Raw genomic sequence first — 22500 nt, forward strand, 5'->3', positions numbered from 1 at the left:
TTAAAGATTAAAGCTAAAGACTAGAAGTCCTGGCTCTAATAATACTTAAGCTACGACAAAAAAACTAACTAGAATTACGGGCAAATACTAAAATAAAGATGCATGACCCAAATGTTCCTCTTAAAAGATCAGTGCAACTACACTAGTTTTACTACACTAGAAAGTTGGTTTCGAACATAGCACCGGTAAACCGTAAAATTCCGAAAATAAGCCCCGAGGCGTATATTTTTCAAAGGCTCTTTTTGAGGGGTTTATTTTTGGAGGGGCCTATATTCGGAGGGGTTTAAGGACGGAGGGAAATTTGCGTTATAAAATCGGTTGGGCTAGCTTGTAGCGGAAAGGAAATTTACCATTTTTGCTTTGTTTTACTTTGTATTCGAGGGCAAATTCCAAGTACAAGCCCCCCGGGGGGCTTATATTCAGAGGGGTGATTTAACGGAGGGTTTTTTGCGTTACGCTTTTGGGGGACTTATTCATGGAGGGGCTTATTTTCGGAATTTTACGGTATCTAACACTTTTAAGTGTTAAAAGACACTCTTCTCGGTTTAGAAAGAGTCACTAAATAACCCGACTATACACCTGATCAAAACGTCTTATAAACAAAAGAGCGCCTGTGTTTTAAGATAGATATAAGTACATTAATTTGAATGAAATTTAGTGTTATCTAATGCGATAAAAATATTTGTCAGAATTTTTGCCCTCGGGGGGGAGGGAGTACTTGGGTTAATTTTTGCTGGGTAAGTACCGCTGGCCTCTTAGAGCCTCTACCCCATTATAGTCTAGTCTGTGGCCAATTAAAGACCCCATCTTAGTCACATTTGGGAAAATATGTAATTTTCGCGATCCCTACTTAGTCACTTTCTATTTATGTATCTACCTTATATTGAATGAAGAACAGTTTACTTTTCTCCTACAGTACAAAAATTCTGATAAGTTTGCTAACCGTAAATATGAAGAAAAAATCAGAAAATGTGCGACCCCATTCTAGTAACTCTATTGAAAATGCGACCCCACTATAGTCAATCCAGCCGTGAAAATGCGACCCCATAAAGAGGCACATTCCCATTAGCCTCTTATAAGGAAGTAACTCCCGCCGGGATTTTTGGAGTATGGTAACTTTTGGAAAGATTACTTCACTTTCATTGCAGATCTCTAATCAAAGGATGGTTGATTTTCTGTTGATTTAAGGGACTACACGCCTAGATTACTGCGCTTTTTAAAAACACGCCAACTCTAAAGTTCAAAAGCCAACTGACTTTTGCGTTTTTCGTTGCCGTCAATCATCTTAGCGCACCTCCTAGGAAACAGAACTTTACTTAAACGGGTTCAAAAGGACATGGTTTGTGATCTGTGATCGGTGGATTTCTATCCGTTTTGTGCGCTTCTGTGTTTCAAGGTTCGTTGCTTGTGATCCTAATAGGCCTTTTGCACTAAGAGGTCATGTGACATCGTTTTTATGAAAATGAAAGTTAAATGATTTTGCCTTCAAAAAATGATTAGTGGGTCGTATCCTAAACAAAATAAAAGTGGTTCGGTTTCTCAAACCTGCCCCATTTTGAAAATTACGAATTACTTCTTTCTGAACACAACTTTTGCACTTAAACTTCAAGAAAAATGTTAAAAAAATGATGTGGTAACGTTTACAGCACATCTGAGCGTAACTATCAAAAGTTTAACAAGATGTAAGCAAAAAGTAGTTTCGACCACCATGTTGGAGGGCAAGAGTATGCCTTCCAACATGGCGGCCAATACAAATCATACCACTTTATTGAAAAATCAAAGTGCCATAAAATATCTCCCTTAAATGCTTTTCCTCTCAGATTTCGGGTGTTAAATAATTTTATAGGGCTCTGTCAATTTTTGGCATCAGCAGATTCCAACTAATTGTTTAAGGGAAGTATTGGTCACGTGACCTCTTAGTGCAAGTGACCTATTATGATTGACGGCAGCGAAAAACGTAATTGGGAAGTCGGATTTTGGACGTTCCCGTGTTTGTGAAAAGCGCAGTAAAGGAGCTACGTCACACTATATGATACCCTTTAAAAAAGCCAAAACGTGTCTTCGTATCATCTGAATTCCAAGCGTAATGGTCCAGTTTTGCTATTTAAGACTATATGTGTAGGCATTGAAACTGTTTCAGTCTTTTGTTAATACCGATGGCAAACATGAACATCGATTGAAATTTGAAAGCATCTGAGCCAGTTTTTCCAAATTTCAATGCTATCCCTACAACAATCACCAAAATTATTATGGTTAGTTATCCTGATGAATTTGACGGACATGTTGTTCATAACTCTACAGTAGCATTACGTGTTTGGCGGGTAAAAGTACTAAACAATAACTTCAGCCAGGAGCCCATAACCCGGAGCGAGCAACTCTCATGCGCTCGTGTCACGGCGTTTTCACGGACCAGTTTATTTTTAGAACGGTTTTGGCGCGAATTTTGAATATCGTTTAAATTCTACAAACCAGTCAGCGAATCCTACAGACCCAAAAATTATATTTTTTCCCTTTTAGTAACGTTTAAATTTTCGTTTTGAAATTTTATACTTCGAATACCCTCATAGACATGGTGGAGATTCTATTTTCGCGGGAAAAAGTGCCCTTAACTGGTATGTAAAAACGCCGTGAAATAGGCATAGTATGGGAGTTGTTCACCCCTGGTTATGGGCTCCTGCTTCAGCACAGAATTGACCTAAAGCAGCATTGTCCTCGTCCCTTTGCGAAATTTCTTGCTGTTCATATTTGCAGGAGGAGGAAAACAGAAGGAGTGCGGTCTGTAGTAAAGGAATATGGTGATTAGGTCACAAGCCTTAATTGTCTTCTTTCATCGTTCTGATCTCTATCGCACATGCTAAGACAGATCCACATAAATTTGCTCAAAAAGCGCCCAGCCACGATGATGAGGCGACTCAGCTGCGATAAAACAGCCGCAACCACAAGAAGGCAAAATAGCGTAGGTACAGCACAGAGAATAATAACTTGTAAAACTTGACAGCCATCCCACCAATACCTCAAATAAGCGTCTGATGTTGCAGCCAACGACAGAAAAGAGCCAAAAAACATGTTGAGAATTGCAAGAACAGTAAGAAATAGCAACGAAATTGTTTCCACCCTGTTGGCCAAACTGTCACGAAATGGTTGAATCATAGAGTGATGATGAAAGAACAAGACACAAAAGAAAATCATGACAAGAAGACGAGACATAGGATCGCTGACAAAAGCTTTCAACACAACCAAAATCAACCGGCGTCCGATCATAACACTTTCCCATCCTAAAGACAGTTTTCCGCCAACTTCTGGTCTCTTGAAAGAGTCATAAAGAACTCTCTTTATAGAATTGACAGTGATGTTGATGGAGGGCGTGTCATCGTTTCCTGCATTGGTTGAAACCAGTGTTTCTTTGTTGTCTCCATGTTTTCTTCTTTGAATTAAAGAGATGAAAGCCCAATAAACCAAAGATGGTAAAGGAATAAAACAGGCCAATACCAATTTTTCCCCAGAAAGTGTTTGGTTGTAAAGTTTAAAACTGCCCCAAAACAAAACAAGTACGAAAGGTACAACGAATGCGCAAACAAAAACAATCAACATGTACTGCCACCACTGAAAACACTCCACGTTTCCATCATAAAACATCTGCTTCTTTGAACCAATGGGAACACATCGTAGCAGGTCAAAACTGACAGAAGCAAGAGTTGTGTATCCAAGCAACATGGTTTGTAAAATACCGCCAATATAAGGGCCAGCAAATGGTGCTTCTCGACCTCGAATTTTCCGAACTCCCCAGTGAACAATATAAATAATGCCAATCATCAGACATGTGCCAAACACGTGCGAAACAGAAAATAACTGCTTAGTTACCACAGTGATCCCAGGAAAGGGACAAATCAATCCACCCGATGAAACTCTTAGTTGAAAATTGAAAAGTCCAACAAGAATCTCCGCAAACATGGTTCTAAAAATACGTAGTGACGTACTGGAGACGAGCAAAAGGTTTGCTGCCTGATAAAAGTAGAAAATAATCTTAAGATAACCTCTGTCAAACTCGTTCTCCTCGTCTGTTGTGTCGCGCGCTTTAAACCAGAGTACTTGACGTTTCACCCAGGGGACAATAGGGGGCTTAAACGTGAAATAAAAAGCCATGACCAACACATAAAGCAACGCAACAGGCCAAAACCACTTATCATTACACTTTTGTGAGGGTCTGCAGTTTGTAGAAAAAAGGGTCTCTGAATAACCGTCACTACACTGTCCACATAATTCACCAGAACGGTTACCCTGGCAACCATTATATTTGGGGAAATCTTTTATGTCAGGTGGGCGACAGTAACCCAGAGGACACATGGTAAACTTAAGCTTTGGGGAAATAAGCTGTTCTTGAAAACCCCAAAAGTTTGGTTTGGCGATTATATTTTGAGAACAGTTTGCTCCAAACGGGCATGGAAGACACTGAAATCCTGGTACCACACGAGATCCAACAGCACGACCACGCTGTAAACTGTAGGAATTGCCTGCACAGACTGAACAGCTAAACTGCCAAGTACTGAGCGAGTCTGACTCATCTATTATGTTTAGAATGTCTAGCCTGCTCCCAACAGGACAATTAAAATTCGTTAAGTTGTTGGTTCCCACGTCTATCAGCTTTCCATTTGTTATCAGTATAAAGGGGCCGGTACTGCCATAAGGTCTAACATCTACTGTGGTATTATATAATTTAAGACTTAAGATGTTTTCCGCTTCAAGAAACGAGGTAACTGTTAAAATAATCTTATCTCTTTTAAATTCATTCATTATCTGTCTAAAGAGGGTGTCTTGTATTTTTAAGCTTGCTAAACCAAAGACTGAGTGAATATGTCCACTTCGCAATCTAGCAAAGTTATCAATGAAAGAACAATTATAAAATGCTGCTTTTCCAACACCCAAGTATATAGCACCGCCAAATGGTGCAGTATTTCTTTCAAAGACGGAGTCTTCGATGAAAAGGTGAGTATCTTCTTTGGATCCATCTTTTTTTATTCGTATTTTCGTATCACTCTTACTACATTCTTGAACCTTAATACCTGTGTGTCCATACGAAGACGACGAAGACACTCTTAGGGCTCCTCCACTCCCAGAAGAGCAGTAATTGTTTTGGAAACGAGACATTTTAATAAAGATACTTACCGTTACGGTGTTACCTGTAACAAGATTGACAGCACCAGCATTGTATGTGGCTGAGCAGTTGTTAAAAGTCGAGTTAACTATAGAGATGGAGAGGAAAACCAGCCCCGTTTGAATAAGAAATGCTCCCCCAGAGTAGCTTGCAGCAAAATTGTTCTCAAAAACAGAATTCATAACTTGAAGACTATTTACATCGCCGATTATCCAAAACGCACCACCATAACCTGCAAAGTTATTAGAAAATCGCGAGTTTTGCACTTGAATACTACTGTCGTAGATAACGGCAGCACCTCCAAATTTTTCAGTAGCTCTGTTATTTTCCATAATGACGTGCCTGAACAAGAGCAGACTTGGGCCATTCAGTGACAGCCATAAAGCACCACCTTGACGAGCATGGTTGTCTGAAAACGTACACTGCTCTAAAGTCATTTGGCTGGTGTTCCCGTTCAAATCCTTTTCAGATTTTGAATTGTAAACGGCCCAGATAGCGCCACCTCCGAACGCGAATTCCATACGGTTAGAGATAAAAAGGCTTTTATTCAGGCTAATTTGCGTATTGGTGTCATAAATCAGGTACAATGCACCACCCTGTATATTAGCACTGCATCCTGTAAAATTGGAACTTTCAGTTGTTAGGAGCAAACCAATATCTTTAGGATATGCGCTCGGTAAATTCGATTTTGTTTCGATAGAAATTGCTCCACCATTTCCAGCAGTGCATTCCGTAAAAGCAGACTGACTTAGTCGCAATGATGACTCTGAGGCACTAATAAAAACCGCTCCCCCGCTTCCGTCATTTGTTGCTTTATTGCCGTAGAAAGTGCTATCCTCAATGCTTGCATTAACATCATTGGAGGATTCTATATTGAAAGCTCCTCCTTGGGCAGCAGTTGTGTCAATAAATAATGACTTGGAGACTTTCAGCCTGCAAAGAAAAGCACCAACCAGCGATGCAACTCCACCTCTTCCTTTGGAATTGTGACCAAAAAAACGCGAGTTGAAGATTTCAAATGAAATTTTTGACGCAGTCACATGGAATAAACGCGCATGTTCACTTCTGAAGTTACTGGAATTGACCAAAAAATGTACATCATTAGTAGAGACAACGTATTCACCACCGAGGAAACCTCCCAGAGCATCTAAGACTGTTGACGATGGCGCGTTTTCGCTAATTGTCACGTTCTGAAGGTATATGTTCTGTCTGCCATTGTTAATGTTTAGAACGAAGAGTCCTGAACTGAAGTTGTTGTTGGAGAATATCACATTATCCAGTGTGACATTGCAGCTAACGGTCTGTATACTGGACTCAGGTTTGTAGAACGAGATACATCCGCCTCTGTCTACACAAAGATTGCCATCGAACGAGGAATTTGAAAGCTTGAATATTAATTGGATATTTGGGGATAAGCTCATTTCACTTTGGACAACTATTGAAATGCACCTACGGTTTCTAGAGAATGTCGAATTGGTAACCAGCATCTTCGAGAACGCACTGTAACGAATAACAATTTCCACTCTCTGATTACTACCTTGGAACTTACAACCATCGATATGAACAGAGGAATCTTGAACATATACAAGGCTTTCACTAAATAACAGTCCTGATATAGTCATATTCATGTCCTCCGCGCTATCAGAGCCACTGAACACCAACCCTGTTTCTTCGAAACAACGTATCTGAGGCATGGGATTAGCAGAACCAATCAGTGATAGAGTCTTGTTGATGTATATTCCCGGATGCTGTGACGTTCCTGATTGACAGCTATACGGGTATTTGTCAGTGTTGTTACCGTCAATGTGAATTTTATCTCCTCTTGACGCTAACATGACAGCTCGCCCAATGGTTTTGCAAGGATTCGATTGATCACAAGACCATTCATCATTACCGGAGCGAGAGACGTACAAGCTTTTTCCTTCGACAACATTCCCTGCAAAGTTATCAGAAATAGAATTATGCTATTTGAGTCCGTGAGACAAGCGACAAGAAAGTACGCTAATCCAATCCAACGGAAAACACATTAATTTTAAAGATAAAATGCGACAAAAGACAAAACAAAACAAAAAGAGATCTAGAATATTTCGTCGCGAAGGCTAACCTCATTTTGTTATCCGCGATCGGTTATCCGCTTTTATCCGCAACCAGCGATCCGCTATCATATCCACTGCGTAGCTGGGGGGATTTAAGGGCGAGAGCAAGTCCCGGGGGTCTGCTACTCAACAAGGTATTATACGGGAAGGCTCCACCCTGAGGTCCAACCGCGTATCTTTTTGTATACCATTTTTGACAGAATAAGTTCTTCTTTCGTACACGTTCTATTGACGAATAGTACCCCTTTCACAACTTTACTTCCCTTTTAACTGAAGCAAATTCAGCGTATTTTTAATATGAAAAATCACTAGACCAGGAAATCAGTGTCTCTCTCCACATCAATAAAATGCGTCTGTTAGCCCTTTTTGCTCTCTTTACAGACAAAATGACAGATTTCTCTATCCTTTTATATACTTCAACTAACGAAATCCCTACCCTTTCATGTACTCAAAGTCCGAGTAAGGTACCCTTTTCGGGCTGAGCCCTCCGTTTTGGCCATAATAGGGAGTGCCCCCTGGGGGGGGGGGGGGGGCGAGTCAAATTGTGGCCAGTTCACAGGTCTTCACAGACCCTTATTTTCTCGTTGAGAGATCGTCGAGCGCGTTTCATCTGGCGTTTGAAAATAAAAACCGCAGGATATCAAATTGCTCAAAAAAAAAAAGAAGAAGAAAAAGAAGAAGGCAGAAAAACGACTCTAAACAGGCTAAATTGCGAAAAATCCCGCCGAGAAAGTAGCCTACGAATAATAATCCCGGGCGTCCGCAACACAGCCTAGCCATCCACCATCCACAGGTATCCGCGCTTACAGACACTTCAAAAGCGCGAGATGTATTTCCATTTCAAAAACATATCTTACAGACCGACTAGCAACAAAAACAAAATTGTTGCAGGGATGAATCAATAGATAAAAGGTACTACAATCTAAAAAAATATGTACGATCATGAAGGCAAATACATTTAAAAAATAAGATTCAAGTTAAAAGTCATCTACTTAGCAAAAAATTCAAGACTTATTCAGTAGCGTTTTACACTCAGCTGGGAAAAATCAATATCATCACACAAAAGTAATAGACCGGCAATGCTGCTAGACCAATGCGCGCCTGTAAATATACGCGTCTTCTTGTCCAGCATTCTAACAAAAAAAGCAACTGCGATTGTTAATTATAATTGGAAAAGCTTGCAATAACCTTGCTGGATTTTTATTCAGGCCTAAATGTGAGGAAAAACGCAGCAAAGTGAAATTCAGCGCTTGTGTCAAACCAACAGTCGCGAGCGAACCGGACATAGTTCACGAGAGGCTATCTCGGAACGGGGAATGAGGGGAATGGGAATGGGAATGGGAATGGGAATGGGGAAAGGAGAACGTGGAACGGGGAATCTTTAAAATTAGGAAATCTTTAAAAGCGGGAATCTTTAAAACAGGGAATCTTTTAATTTAAAAGCGGGAATCTTTAAAACGGGGAATCTTTAAAAGCAGGAATCTTTAAAACGGGGAATCTTTAAAAGCAGGAATCTTTAAAACGGGGAATCTTTAAAATGAGGAATCTTTAAAACAGGGAATCTTTAAAATGGGGAATCTTAAAAAGCGGGAATCTTTAAATATTTAGAACAAAAGGACACTGTTTGTTAAGTTGGACTAATGTCAGCTTTATTTATCATTCGAAGCCAAATATTCCAGCTATTCACTTTTAGCACATTTTCTTGAATTCAAGTAAACCCATTTTATGAAGGATTTTTACCCCGAGGAATTTTAAAACCACGACAACATGAAGGTAAGTGAATTACAAATTTGAAACAACGACGACATAAATATTATTTCAAATATCATCTATGACATGTAAACAATATAACATGAATGTAATAATGACGTACAGTAATATATGTTTCGGGCCATCTTCAATAACATCAACAGTAACAGTAACAATAGCAACACAATGTATATGTTGTTTTCCTTGCTCTGCATTAAATTGTACCAAAGATAAATCCGCTTTTAAAGATTCCCCATTTTAAAGATTCCCGCTTTTAAAGATTGCCCGGCATAAAGATTCCCCTCTTTAAAGATTCCCGCTTTTAAAGATTCCCCGTTTTAAAGATTTCCGCTTTTAAAGGTTACCCACTTTAAAGATTCCCCGTTTTAAAGATTCCTTATCTTAAAGATTCACGCTTTTAATGATTCCGCGTTTTGAGGATTCACGCTTTTAAAGATTCCCCATTTTAAAGATTCGCGCTTTTAAAGATTCCCCGTTTTAAAGATTCCCGCTTTTAAAGATTCCCCGTTTTAAAGATTCCCGCTTTTAAAGATTCCCCGTTTTAAAGATTCCCGCTTTTAAACCCCATTTTAAAGATTCAGGCTTTTAAAGATTTCCCTTTTTAAAGATTCTCTATTTTAAAGATTCCCGCTTATAAAGATTCTCCATTTTAAAGATTTCCCGTTTCCCGTTCCCCGTTCCCCGTTCCTCATTCCCATTCTCCGATTTCCCGTTCCTTGTTTTAAAGATAGCCGTTCACGAGATAAATGGAAGAGACAGCTGACTGGAGAAATTTAAGAACAGGTACGCCCCCAAAATTGTTTAGAACAATCCTTTGCTTTGTAGCTTTAGTTTACAATTGATATTTTATTCAGAACAGCCGTTTTGTGGAAATTATTCGACATTAGATTCTTATAGTGATACAAACACTGTAATTTCTCCCACATTTGCCTACTCATCAAGATGGCGTCGAAAACCGTGACAAGGTCTATCTTTCATAGAGTGTATTGAAGCCGAACATCTATCCTTACCTTTATAAAAGATGACACACCATATGAAATAAAACTTGATAAAACCAGCTTCTGTCGGTATTGGCATTTTACTGGCACTAAACTGCTTGCAGTCCGCCTCTTCTCTCAGCCAGCGCGATTACAAACACGTTGCAAACCACGACGTTGTGTTACAATAAAAGGATTAGGATGTCTTTACAGTGACCCGGAAATGAGTTAATACGCACAATAGAATCGGGACGATTGGATGTAGTGTTACGCACGCACACTGTGCGTGTCGTAAATGCCTTATTCAGTTATAACTTTTCCCAGAGTGAAATAGAAGTTTCTTCGGAAAAATGTTAATGAAATACTTTTTTTAGCCTACGTTAGTGGTAAAATGGCTAAGGATATGCCAAACGACAGGTTAAACAGAGCTAAGCATGTCCCGTTGTCGGATGACTGGCAACAACTACTTGCATCCCAGTGTTGCGCGAAAAAAAATTGACTTGTGATCCCAGTCCCGGGGGGGGGGGGGGGGGGGGGGACTCCGTATGATGCGCTAGAAGACTTACAACCTTTTTTTTTTTTTTAATTTTCTATACATTTGTCTGTTTTTTCAGTAGAATCCTTAAAAGTGAAGCTTTAGTTAACAGTTGATATATTTTTTAAAACAGCCATTTTACTAGCCTGCGAATAGCAAACGCATTTCCGGAAATTATTCGGCGTTAGATTCTCATACAAACACCGTAATTTCTCACGGGTTTGCCAACTAGTGAAGATGGCGTCAAAAAACGGGACAAGGTCTAGAGGAAAAATGAACGGTTATGTCCTTGCGCTATGCCAAACCGTCTCGCAGCCCCCACCCAGCTTCTGCCACACATTGGTGCGCAATACATGAGGTCTTTTATCGTCCAGGCGGGAAAGAGTTCGATCGGATCGGAGCAGGATTGAAGACCTCTCGATATTAAACAATGCCACCAAAAAAGAGCAAGGAGACAAAGGTATGGTGTTTTCTAGTAGTAAACGTGATTTTGATTTCTTAAACTCGTGTTTGTACTTGTCCATAGGCGACGTTCTATGTGGGTAACGATCAATATGTTTCTCGCCATGCATGTGTTCGATTTGCAGAGTTTTCCGGAAAGACAGGTATTAAAAATACGTATCTCGCGGACCAAGCGATCATTGTATTAACAGAAAACAACCTCGTGCTAATGAAAATTGTTTGCAACGCTGTTAAACAATATTTTATTTAACATTAACTGCTTAGTTAATAAGCAAGACTGCTTAGTTAGACAAGCAAGTTAACGCCTCGTCTAGCTTTTGCTATTTACGGGCGGGAGATGGCAAAATGATGTGTATGAAAATAAAGTACAGTGTTTGTTTAATAACGGCTCACTTACTTTAGTGTACACAATCGACCATGTTTACGATTCGATACCCGCCATCTTTTGGACATGAGTGATGTCACGTGGTTTTTCAGTAGGGAAAAAACAAACCGGCGCGGGGGGAATTCCTATATAAAAGTGACGGGGATTCTTGTTGAGAACACCCCTAAAAGGTACCAGAATCTTGTTTTATGGGCCTGTCCCAAATTCATTTCAATCCCTAAGAGATACCAAATCAACAACAACAAATTGGAACTGCAAATTTTAATAGTAATAAAGATATTTTTCAGACACTTTGTTCTCAAAGATTTTTTGAAAGCATTGTCATAAATCTTACTGAGACGACTCTAGCAGCAGTCATGTTAGGTTTTAGCACCCTAAGCGGTACCAATTCACAAATTTAAACCCCTAAAAGGTACACGAGCAGCCCCATCACTTTTAAAGGGGAATACCACCCCCCTCCCAGGTTGACTGAACACAGAAAAATAATCTGGGTTGGCATAATTATACCAACTCTCACGCCTTAGGCGTGAGTCTCACGCCTGCGGGTTGAAAACTTCAATCTCACGCCGGCTCACGCTTGCGGGCCAATTTCTCACGCCTGATTGAAAAATGTGAGTTGTTGCTGTCTTGCTTGATACAATTTCCAAAAATATGTTAACTCAGACCCATGTTAGGAACGAAAACTGTGTGTAAAATGAATAAATGACAAAACCGTCCAGTGAAAAGCACTGGGAGCAAGCTCGAGTTAATACGCGTCCTAAGACTAGGACTCGATAACTTCGCCTTCGGCAGACTTCGGACGTCTTCGGAAGACTTCGGACTTCTTCGGGAATCTTCGGAAATGATTGTGTCGTCTTCAAAAATCCCAGCACTCCCGGGATAAAAATCCCACGCTTATATCTCAGAAAAAGTTGGCAGGTATACACTTACGTGACTTGCATATCACTGTGTTTTAGAATGTTAAGGGGAAAGGAAAACGCCCAGCCAAGGAAAGCAAAGCTAGTGACGATGAACCTGAAGCTAAGAAATCTAAGAAAGATGATAGTGAAGCAGAAGGCTCAAATGTAGACAATGCGGATGAAGAAGAAACTGACTTTTCATGCGCTACTTCAGATAAGTAAGTAAACCACAGTTGTTGACTGTACAATAATTAACTTATTTGGACCTCGGAATTTTGCCGAAAAATGTGTTTTGAAGCTGGTTGAGCAGTTTTCTTTCTGGCTATAAAGTGCTAAAACTGACCGCAAAGCTGTTTACAGGTCGTACACTTCTCAGCCTTCTGATCTAGGTGTAAAATATTAGCTTGCAAAGTACAGGCATTCGCAGGAAGCAAAAGTTTGAGATAGTTTTTGGGTTTAAAAGTGATCTACACAGCATTCTTGACTTTTTCCTTTCACTTTCTCTCCTCCCCTCCCCATTCTCTTTTCTTGCATAATATATATTTTTTTCTTTTCCTGGGCATTTAGTAGGCTTCATTTTGGTGGGAACATTCTTGGGAAAGCTCCTAGGATCTTAGGATTAGGAAGGATTAGGTGAAAGAGTGTCACCCTGCACAAGTTGGTGGACAAAGTTGTCCTTAACCATTAAAACTGATAATGTTACAAGCGGTAGGAGGGACGTGGATCTGCACGGGTAGCTACGGGCGGTTCAGGGATGATTGGGTTAATTTTTGTTCAACAAAATATTGCAACACAATAACATATTGGTGTGGTGCTTATTCTGGTCCAATGCCAGTTTTTTTTCCTTGCTACCATCAGTATGACCCTGTAGTATGACTGTTAGTGTTTATTTGTTAAAAGAAAACATCTACAGATCTTCATGTACACTGCGGTTTGGACAAGCTGCCAAGTTACTTACTAAATAGTAATATGTTTCTTTTAGAAAATGGAACTTTAAGATTTCTAGCTGGAATGTAAATGGTATTAGAGCATGGCTGGTAAGTAAATTGATACAAAATACATTTAGCTGTTCTCTTTTTTTGACCAAAATTTTATGTACTGCAACATGTTTTTGTTTTGAAGGTTAACACTAAATTTCTTTTCCTCAGAAAAATGGCTCAGCATCATATGTGAAAAATGAAGATCCAGACATATTCTGTATTCAAGAGACTAAATGCCAAGAGAAAGATGTTCCCAAGGTTTCCATCTACAGTTTATTTTATATTTGTTACTTAACAAATGTGGTTATTACACTGTTTACATATCTTGCTTCCTTGGGGTGAGGGGGGGGGGGGATTATTCCATAACAAGGCTGTGCTTTAATTAGCAATTAATGAATGAGGCCGAGTAGGATATGAAGAATTAAGCAGATCAAGGAGAGTGTTATCCACCGAGGCCAAAGGCCGAGGTGAAAAACACCCTCTGAGATCTGCTTAATTCTTTATATCCTACTCGGCCTCATTCAGTAATTGCTTTATTATTCATTTAAAGTAATTCCTAGTTTAAAGACATAGCTAAAACATGCTTACCTGCGTCGATGGTAAGTTTATCTTCGATAGTGTACGTTTAGATTTGTCCAGATCCGTAAATATTCTCCAAATAGCAGATGTCACCCTCCAGGTTGTCTTCTTGCTGTTTTTGCTATGTTTTTAGCCATTATTTCACCTTGTTCCAGCTGTAGTTCTTACTCTTGAAACGAGTGAAGTGTCCGCCATTTTAGTGTTCACAACAAAAACAACTCAACCTCATCCCCAGGTCTTCTCGGTTAACCCCTAAATGGTGCATTAACCTGTAGAGGGCTGCATTTTTGACATCATTTCCTCGTTAAACACAAAATTCTTCCAAATTTGGTCATTAGTAACTGGTTATGGTGAATTATGCGTGTGCTTTTAGCCAATCAGAATTGGGGAAATATTTTGAATGAACAATAATAAATATTGAAGGGAGCCCAATTTTTTCAACCTGTGAAATCCAGGGTGCCCGGCACATGTTTTTTTATGAATAAATATTTTCGAGTTTCCCAAGAGCAAATGTTTGACTGTACCAGGGACCACAGGGTGCTACTAGAGCATGGGCCATCACTGCTGTAAGGGAATGAAATTCTTGGATGTGTACTAAAGCTGAAAAGTGAATTTCAGCGCATTTTGAGCGAGCAGAAGAAGAATTTGACTCATGAGAATGGAATCTTCAATTAGCCATATTTGCTGTACCAATATTTTAAATCAGATTTGTTTTCATGGAAAAAAAGTTTTGCACTAAAACACATCCAACAGATTTTAGAATTATCCTGTTTAAAAACGATTATTTTCTGTGAGTAGGGGGTGCTTTCTTGATGATCAGGTGGCAATTTTTGCCAGCCACTGGAATTTCTGGAGAACCCCACCTTTTTTGGTATTGTCTCTTACCTCAAGCTGGCAGCTTTTTATAGATTCAGTTCTGTTTCCCCCTTTTCTGAATGCGATGATGTTCCCCAATTTTATTATTTTTTAGCCAAAGCCTTGTAATATAAAATTCTTGTATTTGTATGGTTTGTTTCTGTTATTAACCTGTTTTGTTACTGACAAGTCTTACTTTTGTGCTGTTTTAGGAGGTCAAATTTCCTGGATATCATACCTACTGGGCTGAAGCACAGACAAAAGGTTACAGTGGAGTTGGGTGAGTATGTAAATCCAATAAAGCATTATTTTTCTAAAGTGAAAAGTATTGTTTTGTATGACAAACGTGCAAGTCTTTTGTACAGGTCCAAAGTCTGAAAATAATTTCAAAACACCTGATATCTCTTTAAAGTCATTCTATTTAGAATATTAATAATGATAATTACAGTACTTTAATTATCCTTTTGATCTCCCCTTATGGGTTTTTTTTCAGGGATAATGAGACAAATAATTTACTGTAAATGGAACATAACATTATTAAAACAACCCACTGGTAGGAGGTGAACCAGTTGGGAAAATCTAGGTAGTGGCCAGGGCAGGACATGAACTTGGGGGCATCTGAATTACAAGTCCAGCATTTTAACTGCTCAGCCACCCTGAATGACATATTGAATTATGACATGAAGTGCAAAAAAATTTTGAAATTTCCTGGGTTTGATTGGTTAGCCATGTGACATTATGGATTATTTTACAATGCATTTTTAAAAAATTTGCAACCTTTTACAAGAAAAGGCCGTGGTTTTTTTCTCACCCTTTGTACCCTCAGTTACTTGATCCCAATTCTGTAGTGGCACCCTATCTGGGGTTGAATACTCAGAACTGATTGTCCTCTTTTTAGAACCAGCTTTTCTAAGGCATTTTGGTGCTCATGTGCTTTCTTTGAATATGCTTTCCAAATAATTATGTAGGTTGTTAGCTTATCCATGCTTGCCCTGCAAACTGTATGTTGTCATAATTTTTATTTTTATTTTTTTATAGTTAGAAATGCATTATTAGAGTGGGCATTGCAACACCAAAAATTTATGTAATGACTGCTGTCATAAAAGTACATGTAGCCTTACAAATTTATTGCAAAAAAAGAGTTCAAGAAGTTAAGAGTTAAAGAATGACTAGAGTGGTTAAAGCATTCCAAAAACATCCATCAAGTGGCCAATTTACTTGTACAAAGTCCAGTATTCAGTTTATGCATAAATTATAGCCTCACTAAACACACTATCTCGAAATTCCATTACTGTATTATTGTGCTTGTGCATATGAATCAAGGTTTTTTTAAATTTTCACCTTATATTACGGTACCAGTCGTAAATTTATGTTAGGGAGATGTTTTTATTTGCTTTTTTTTCCATAGGAAGTCTCTGGTCAGGCTAAAATGAATGCGTTTGCTTTCAGAAGGCTAGCTCTTTGTGGTAAAGCCTATTCCTAGTATACTACCTCCTCCAAATCATTGTAGTGATGACATTAATTATTAAATTGATATTCTTTTGATTATATATTTATTTTAGACTCTGCAGCAAGACAAAGCCATTGAATGTATCCTATGGAATAGGTCAGTTCTGTTTTAGATGTTGTAGCACTGTGAGGCTCAAGGTTATCCTTTACTTTTCATGTACATGGATTATTATTTTCTACACAGAAATAAGCACTTTTGATCAATGCTGATTTCATTTAGAAGAATTACTCTGAACACAACAGAACAGTTTTTATTTGCTCATTTCTAAATTTAAAAACATAGTAATGTCAACCTGAATTTGCTGTGAACTTTATTGTAAATCTCTGTTATTTGTGCATTTTCCTGGAAATTACACTGTACAATGTAAGTATTAACATTATAATATAAAATTAATGGTATCATGATTGGTTCTTGTTTGACGATAATCTATGGGTGATGGGAATAAGGCACTAGGTGTCTCCTGATGCAATCTCTAATTCTCTTTTTGATTGACAAACACATAAAGGAAAATTGAAAGGAGAATCTGTAGCAGTTTATCAGAAGTCACTTGGGAATTAATTGCATGTACAGTCAACTTTAACCCTTCAGGAATGTCTCTTTTACAGATAAAAATAAACAGCAATATCATTATTTGTTGCAAAGAGTCAAAACGTATCATGTATTTTCAGGCATTGCAGAGCATGACAATGAAGGAAGAGTTATAACAGCTGAATTTAAAGAGTTTTATTTAGTGGCATCATGTGAGTAGTCTTATACTAATGTACATCGCCAAATGCTTACTAATACAAGGGCTATCACTACTGGTATTATTACTACAGTACTATAGCTGTACAGTACAGTGTACTGCTGTGATGTCAACGATGACAACCACATCCACTACCACAGCATTCCCTCATAGTTTAGCAAAATCTTTATTATTATTATTAATTTTTTTACATTTAAAAGGTAACTTATTGAAAATAAATGTTACCTTATGTATTCCTTTTATTCTCTTTTAGATGTGCCCAATGCAGGGCGTGGTCTTTCAAGGTAAGTACAGTTTGAAGAAGAATAAGAAAGGGTCAAGGGTCATTACTTTCACGTCAGGAAGACAACCAGCGTAAGACACGTGTGGTCAACACGTGTCTTGCGTTGGTTGGGAACATACAGAGGGCCACAGGTTTAACAGTTCCCGGAACTGAATTTTCTCCCAACAATGTCAGTACATCAGCAACAGAAAAGGTTATGAGAGTTCAAAATGATCACGTGCAAAAAAACACTTTGATTCTTTGTCAAATTCCATCCACGAATTCTTTAAGTTTTTTCTTCAGTTTGGAGAATGAGTCATAAGCCCTTTCGGATAAAGGCCCCTCCGTTGACCGGTATAATCAGCCCTCCTAAGTCCCCACCCCACTACGAAAGGTTTATAAGCGACAGTTTACGTTATTCTATTTTCTTCTGGTTGTCCCTCTCGTCAAAAACTAACATGTCCAAATTCTCATTCGATCTGGAAAGTGTGTCGTTAGTTGGCGACTCTTAAAAGTCCCCACTCCCACTAAGGCTTATCAGTTCTCGATTGAATTTATCAAGTGTTTTTCACTCTACACGTACTTGCCTTGTAGGCTTGACTATAGACAGGGTTGGGATAAAGACTTCAGGGATTACCTCAAGAATCTGGACAAAAACAAACCTGTTATACTGTGTGGTGACCTTAATGTTGCTCATAAAGAAATAGGTTAGTTTCTGGCTGTTAATCCTGTTAATCAATTATTCTTCTGTTTAAAAAATACGTGCACACAAGGTTTTATGTCTCCACCCATAACCTTGCGGATAGAATGGGAACAAGCTTTTCACACAACGATTCCTGGGACCGAACAAGCGTTAGTTACGATTTTTCAATGTTATCTGAAGTAAGAAGATCCCATAATAGGATCCCATCACCCTAAAACCTTTTAGACACCTTATGAAGTTTACACAAATTAGTATTCCTTATCGCTTCCACACTATACATCCACGCTACTGGGGAAACCGAAGCCATGAGGAATACTATGTTGTGTAAACTTCATAAGACTCCCAGGGGGTTTTAGGCCGATGTAAACCAGTGCTAACCCCATTAACCAATAATGGCTTGCATTTTCTACCCAAGTAACCCTAAAAGACTTTCTACCAATTCTCCTGTAGACAGTAGATTTTGGAGAACCCTTTCCATGTCAAAACCGCTGATAACTGATACGACATTTATTTTCTCCTCTCCTTTCTTAAAGACTTAGAAAACCCAAAGACCAACACAAAAAATGCTGGTTTTACAAAAGAAGAAAGACAAGGCTTCACTGAACTGCTGGAGGAAGGCTTTATTGATTCGTTCCGTCACTTTTATCCTGACAAACCTAAACAGTATTCATTTTGGTCTTATATGAGAAACGCTCGCGCAAAGAATGTTGGCTGGTAAGTTAGTTATAACGCGTTATTATTTGCGAAGTGTCTTATCCACACTTTAGCAAACATAGGGAGCTTGACCAGCGGTGAGGACAATGAGAACGTCATAAAAGAAATAGATTTAATAAGCAAAACAACATCAGTACTGTACAGTACCGCAAATGATCCCCAAGATGGGCAGCAAATGATTCTCGACCGTAAATGATCCCTAAGATGGACCGCTAATGTTCCCGCGAAAAATTGACGAATCGAATGGATCTTAGTTGGATATTGGATGAAGAATGGGGTGTTTACGACGTAACCTTCGAGGGAAAAAAGGAACTTTTTCTTCTCGCCTTCAAAAGAAAAAGGGAAGGAGGACGGCAGATCACATGTTAATTTATACAACGCGTAAAAAAAAAGAATGAACAGGAAAAGGATATGGTATTAACCGTACTTCTTTCCTTGGCAATTGCTTCAAATTTTGTTTCGTCGCTGTAAGGACAGGCAAGACGCTATGCAGAAATAACTCTATTATTTTAACGCCTAGAAGATCAAATTGTCAAGAATGTCAACATTAAGATTACGGTAAGCACGTGGCTAGGGACTCCATTTAACAAACGTATTTTTAGACTGACCCCAAGTCCTACAAAAATAAAGCTAGAATCGGGCCTTTCGGGCTAGCCGGCGAATGCTTCATAACCTATTACCGAAAATGCACAACGAGCATATTACACAAAAACTGCTATTTAACTGGAATAATGTTACTTTCACTTTGATTATTTTCTCAAGTTGATAATAAGTATGACCGATTGATTGATTTTAAGAAAGATTTTATCGATATCGAAGTTAACTACAGTACGTGAAAGCTTAATTGTTAAATAGTAACTAAACAAGACACTACGTTGCGCAGCCATTTTCTTGTTTCTTTGACTTAACAATGTTTTAAAATTAGTGTGTTAGAGTATATTTCTCGTTTGCTTTAAACAAAGTCTTGAATTGATTTTTCATTTACTTTTCATTTATGTATTTATTTGAGAAGCAAAATTATACTTTTACTACTTTTTAATGAAAATCATGATTGTAAAGAATTTCTATAGCGATAGAACTATATGATATTCAAAAGCAATAATTGTAATAACAATAAAATTGACACGATCATCCGCGAACTTGAGTCCAAGTCATTCTTATTTTTCGTTTGCGGTCCAAGTTGGGGATCATTTACGGTCGAGGATCATTTTAGGTCATTTTGGGGAGTATTTGCGGCACTGTACAGTACTTTCGCATCACGCCTTTAGGTTCATTCCGTTGCCATCGCTGGACTACTAAGCTTCGCACTTGCTGCCCGGGTACTGAACCCGAGTACGGTACTCGCTCGGCATTAATCTAATACAAGAGAGGAACTGCGGTTTTAAGTCGATTCGCGCGATTACATTACAACACTCTACAACATGTTGAACCTACTTCGCCGAGATGCTATTTTAGTTAAGCTTGGATTCCACATGTGCAGTCACTGTCTTTCCATGCTTATTCCTTTTTCTTTGGCTTAAAGAACGACAAATACAAATCGGGCGAATCGACGTAGTCTGGGCGAACTGCCATCTGGCGAATTGACCTTCGAGCGAAACGACCCAATACCCAAGAGGGAATCATCTAACTCATTCTATCTTGTCTGATATCATCTTGAAAGACTGAAGCGAGGGTAGTACAAACACAAAAATGTGGGAATAGAGCGACTTTCCTATTACCTTAAAATGAAAACGCGCGAACAAACAGAAACAACAAACGAAAGGGAATAGATCGATTTGATTTGTTTGTTGAACGGATAAAAAGGGGCGGGGCTTTTGGTTGGTTAAGCGAACGCTCGGGTATAAAAACTTCATGCCCGAAGAACTTTCTAGAAATCAATCGATACTTCGCTTTGACGGTTATACTACAACACGACTGGCTAATCGAACAATGTCTTTTACATATTAGGATTTTCTTTGGCGGGAAAACGAGGAGTCCATGTTTTGATCTTTTCATCCATTGGCTGATAAAACAAATAACGATCACTTACCGAAAACATTTTTCAAGGTCGCAAGGAAATCGCTTATATCGCTGAGAAAAAGGCATTGTGCGCAAATTTTGATGGGACGTACGATCATTCTCACAGGAGGGAAACTTCGTTTGCCGTCTCTTATTGGGTCGAACTGTTTTCCATACCAAAATTTTAAAAAGTGGCGAAAGACACCGCTTGATTTAACTCTCAGTTACTCCACTTGAGGTTGAGTGACACTAAATACGGAAGCATTATTCTCTATTAATGTTCTATTAACACTGTGATCTGCAGGGGTACCCACCATTTACATGGAAACCGAAAATTCCGGTTGGAAAATCAAATGGTTCGCGCCATTCCGTTTGGGAAGCTTCAGAAAATATGGGCTGTCTTTTGAGGCGATGCAATATTTCTTCTCTTTTTAGTTTGTTGAGCTGATTTGGATTGTAGCGGGTCGTTCTCCCACCATGTCAAATTTTCTTGTTTAATGTTTATGCACAAGATTTCCACCCGGGTGGTTTGTTTAAATGGTAAGCTCTCCTGCAGGGCTGCCATTAGCGTAAACTCGAGAATTTTGGTTAATGATATGATAACTTTTCATTGCAGGCGTCTTGATTACTTTGTGGTGTCCGAGAGACTGGTACCTAAACTATCCGATAGTCTGATCCGTCAGCGTGTTAAAGGAAGTGACCACTGTCCAGTTGTTTTGCTGCTGGCTTTTTAGAAATAGATATAGAAATAACACTTAAGAAATTTTAAAACCCTTATCTTCTGTTTTGTTGCCATGTTAGCAAAGACTGCAATTTACATTACCCTGTGCGACTATTGTTATACTGTTTTTTATGTTAGGGGCATACAAGAGTTATGATGGGTCCAATTAAAGTAATTGCATGCTTCATGACACTGTAAGCTTAGGCGTAAGTCCATATTTAAAAGACCTTTTCTCGCATTCCTCTTAACAAAGGCACCTGCTTAAGGCTTGGGTTGACAAAGTATCCACAGTGATTTGTATGAAATTGTCCACTTAAACCTGGATGTGAAAGGTCTGTTCTTCCGCTCGAGAATTAAATTCAGTGCTCGCCGCTAAATTTGAGTCAAAAGTTACTACGAATAAAGGGTTTGACTGCGCTTCGCGTCAACGTTACCGTTAAACCACAGGACATTCTTGTTTGTGTGTTCAACTTTCGACCATCTTTTTCTGTTTTCTTTCATCATATTTGCCATCCCTTGTTACGATAGCAAGATTAGATTTGACATTTGAAAGGGAGTACCGTGTACACATGGGGAAGGGGGAGCCGGTTCACCTTTCACTTTGGCCCCGGTAAGCAGAGAATTCACTTTCCCCAACTTTCATAAAAAGTGAATGCCTCGGTCATCTCCGACGAGAGGGGGGTTGGGTGTCCGGGAATTTCATAACGGCCACCCAAGTAACATCCGGGTTTCGGACATTTCTTTTCTTGCCCTTTATGACGCAATGTGCTTTAATTTACCAAACCATCCATCCGTGTCTAACATCAAACAAGCTTTATTGTTAAAAGTGGGAAACTTTGCAAAAGAAAGTGCGTTCTCTCAAGCGTTACTCAGCTGGAAGAGCCTGGTGTTTTTAATCGTGTTGTATTGTATAAATCGAACAATTAAAGTTATGTAGCAGAAGAATTCATACCGGTTATGAAAAAGTGCAGTATCTTTTAGACTTACATGTAGGATTGAAAAGCTTATTCTAATTCTTCTTAATAACCAAGACAAAACATCAAGCTTATGAAATTAGCAAAAAGATACTATTTTTATATCCCAATTGCCGCTCGAGTAACATGATATCTGACACGTAAACAGTTAATAGCGGAGCTCGACACGCGCGGAGCCCCAAA

The 22500-nt window shown here is 38.9% G+C and overlaps 2 protein-coding genes across 2 annotated transcripts; one reads left to right on the forward strand and one right to left on the reverse strand.

The window, feature by feature from the left end:
• Positions 1-2575: 2575 nt before the first annotated feature.
• Positions 2576-10125, reverse strand: LOC140948836 (uncharacterized). Its single transcript, XM_073398112.1, has 2 exons — positions 10029-10125; positions 2576-7088 (listed from the first exon to the last, which is right to left on the reverse strand). Exons 1-2 carry the CDS (start codon positions 10093-10095, stop codon positions 2800-2802), a joined length of 4356 nt encoding a protein of 1451 aa, XP_073254213.1. The 5' UTR covers positions 10096-10125; the 3' UTR covers positions 2576-2799.
• A 721-nt stretch (positions 10126-10846) lies between these two features.
• Positions 10847-21455, forward strand: LOC140948865 (exodeoxyribonuclease-like). Its single transcript, XM_073398136.1, has 11 exons — positions 10847-10990; positions 12334-12494; positions 13259-13313; positions 13425-13514; positions 14903-14970; positions 16253-16296; positions 16869-16940; positions 17199-17229; positions 17802-17914; positions 18444-18624; positions 21239-21455. The coding sequence occupies exons 1-11, from the start codon at positions 10961-10963 to the stop codon at positions 21354-21356; spliced, it is 963 nt and encodes a 320-aa protein (XP_073254237.1). The 5' UTR covers positions 10847-10960; the 3' UTR covers positions 21357-21455.
• The last annotated feature ends 1045 nt before the right edge of the window (positions 21456-22500 follow it).

The sequence above is a fragment of the Porites lutea genome, chromosome 1 (assembly GCF_958299795.1).
Source record: "Porites lutea chromosome 1, jaPorLute2.1, whole genome shotgun sequence".
Classification (NCBI taxonomy): domain Eukaryota; kingdom Metazoa; phylum Cnidaria; class Anthozoa; order Scleractinia; family Poritidae; genus Porites; species Porites lutea.

What these genes read in the sequence shown, in the direction of transcription:
- LOC140948865 (XM_073398136.1), top strand. Translation starts at nt 10,961, where the DNA reads ATGCCACCAAAAAAGAGCAAGGAGACAAAG. An exon ending in ATGGTATTAGAGCATGGCTG is followed by an intron (nt 13,314 to 13,424) that starts GTAAGTAAATTG and finishes TCTTTTCCTCAG; the next exon opens with AAAAATGGCTCAGCATCATA. An exon ending in GTTTTATTTAGTGGCATCAT is followed by an intron (nt 16,941 to 17,198) that starts GTGAGTAGTCTT and finishes ATTCTCTTTTAG; the next exon opens with ATGTGCCCAATGCAGGGCGT.
- LOC140948836 (XM_073398112.1), bottom strand. Translation starts at nt 10,095, where the DNA reads ATGCCAATACCGACAGAAGCTGGTTTTATCAAGTTTTATTTCATATGG. An exon ending in GTGTGTCATCTTTTATAAAG is followed by an intron (nt 7,089 to 10,028) that starts GTAAGGATAGAT and finishes ATAACTTTGCAG; the next exon opens with GGAATGTTGTCGAAGGAAAA.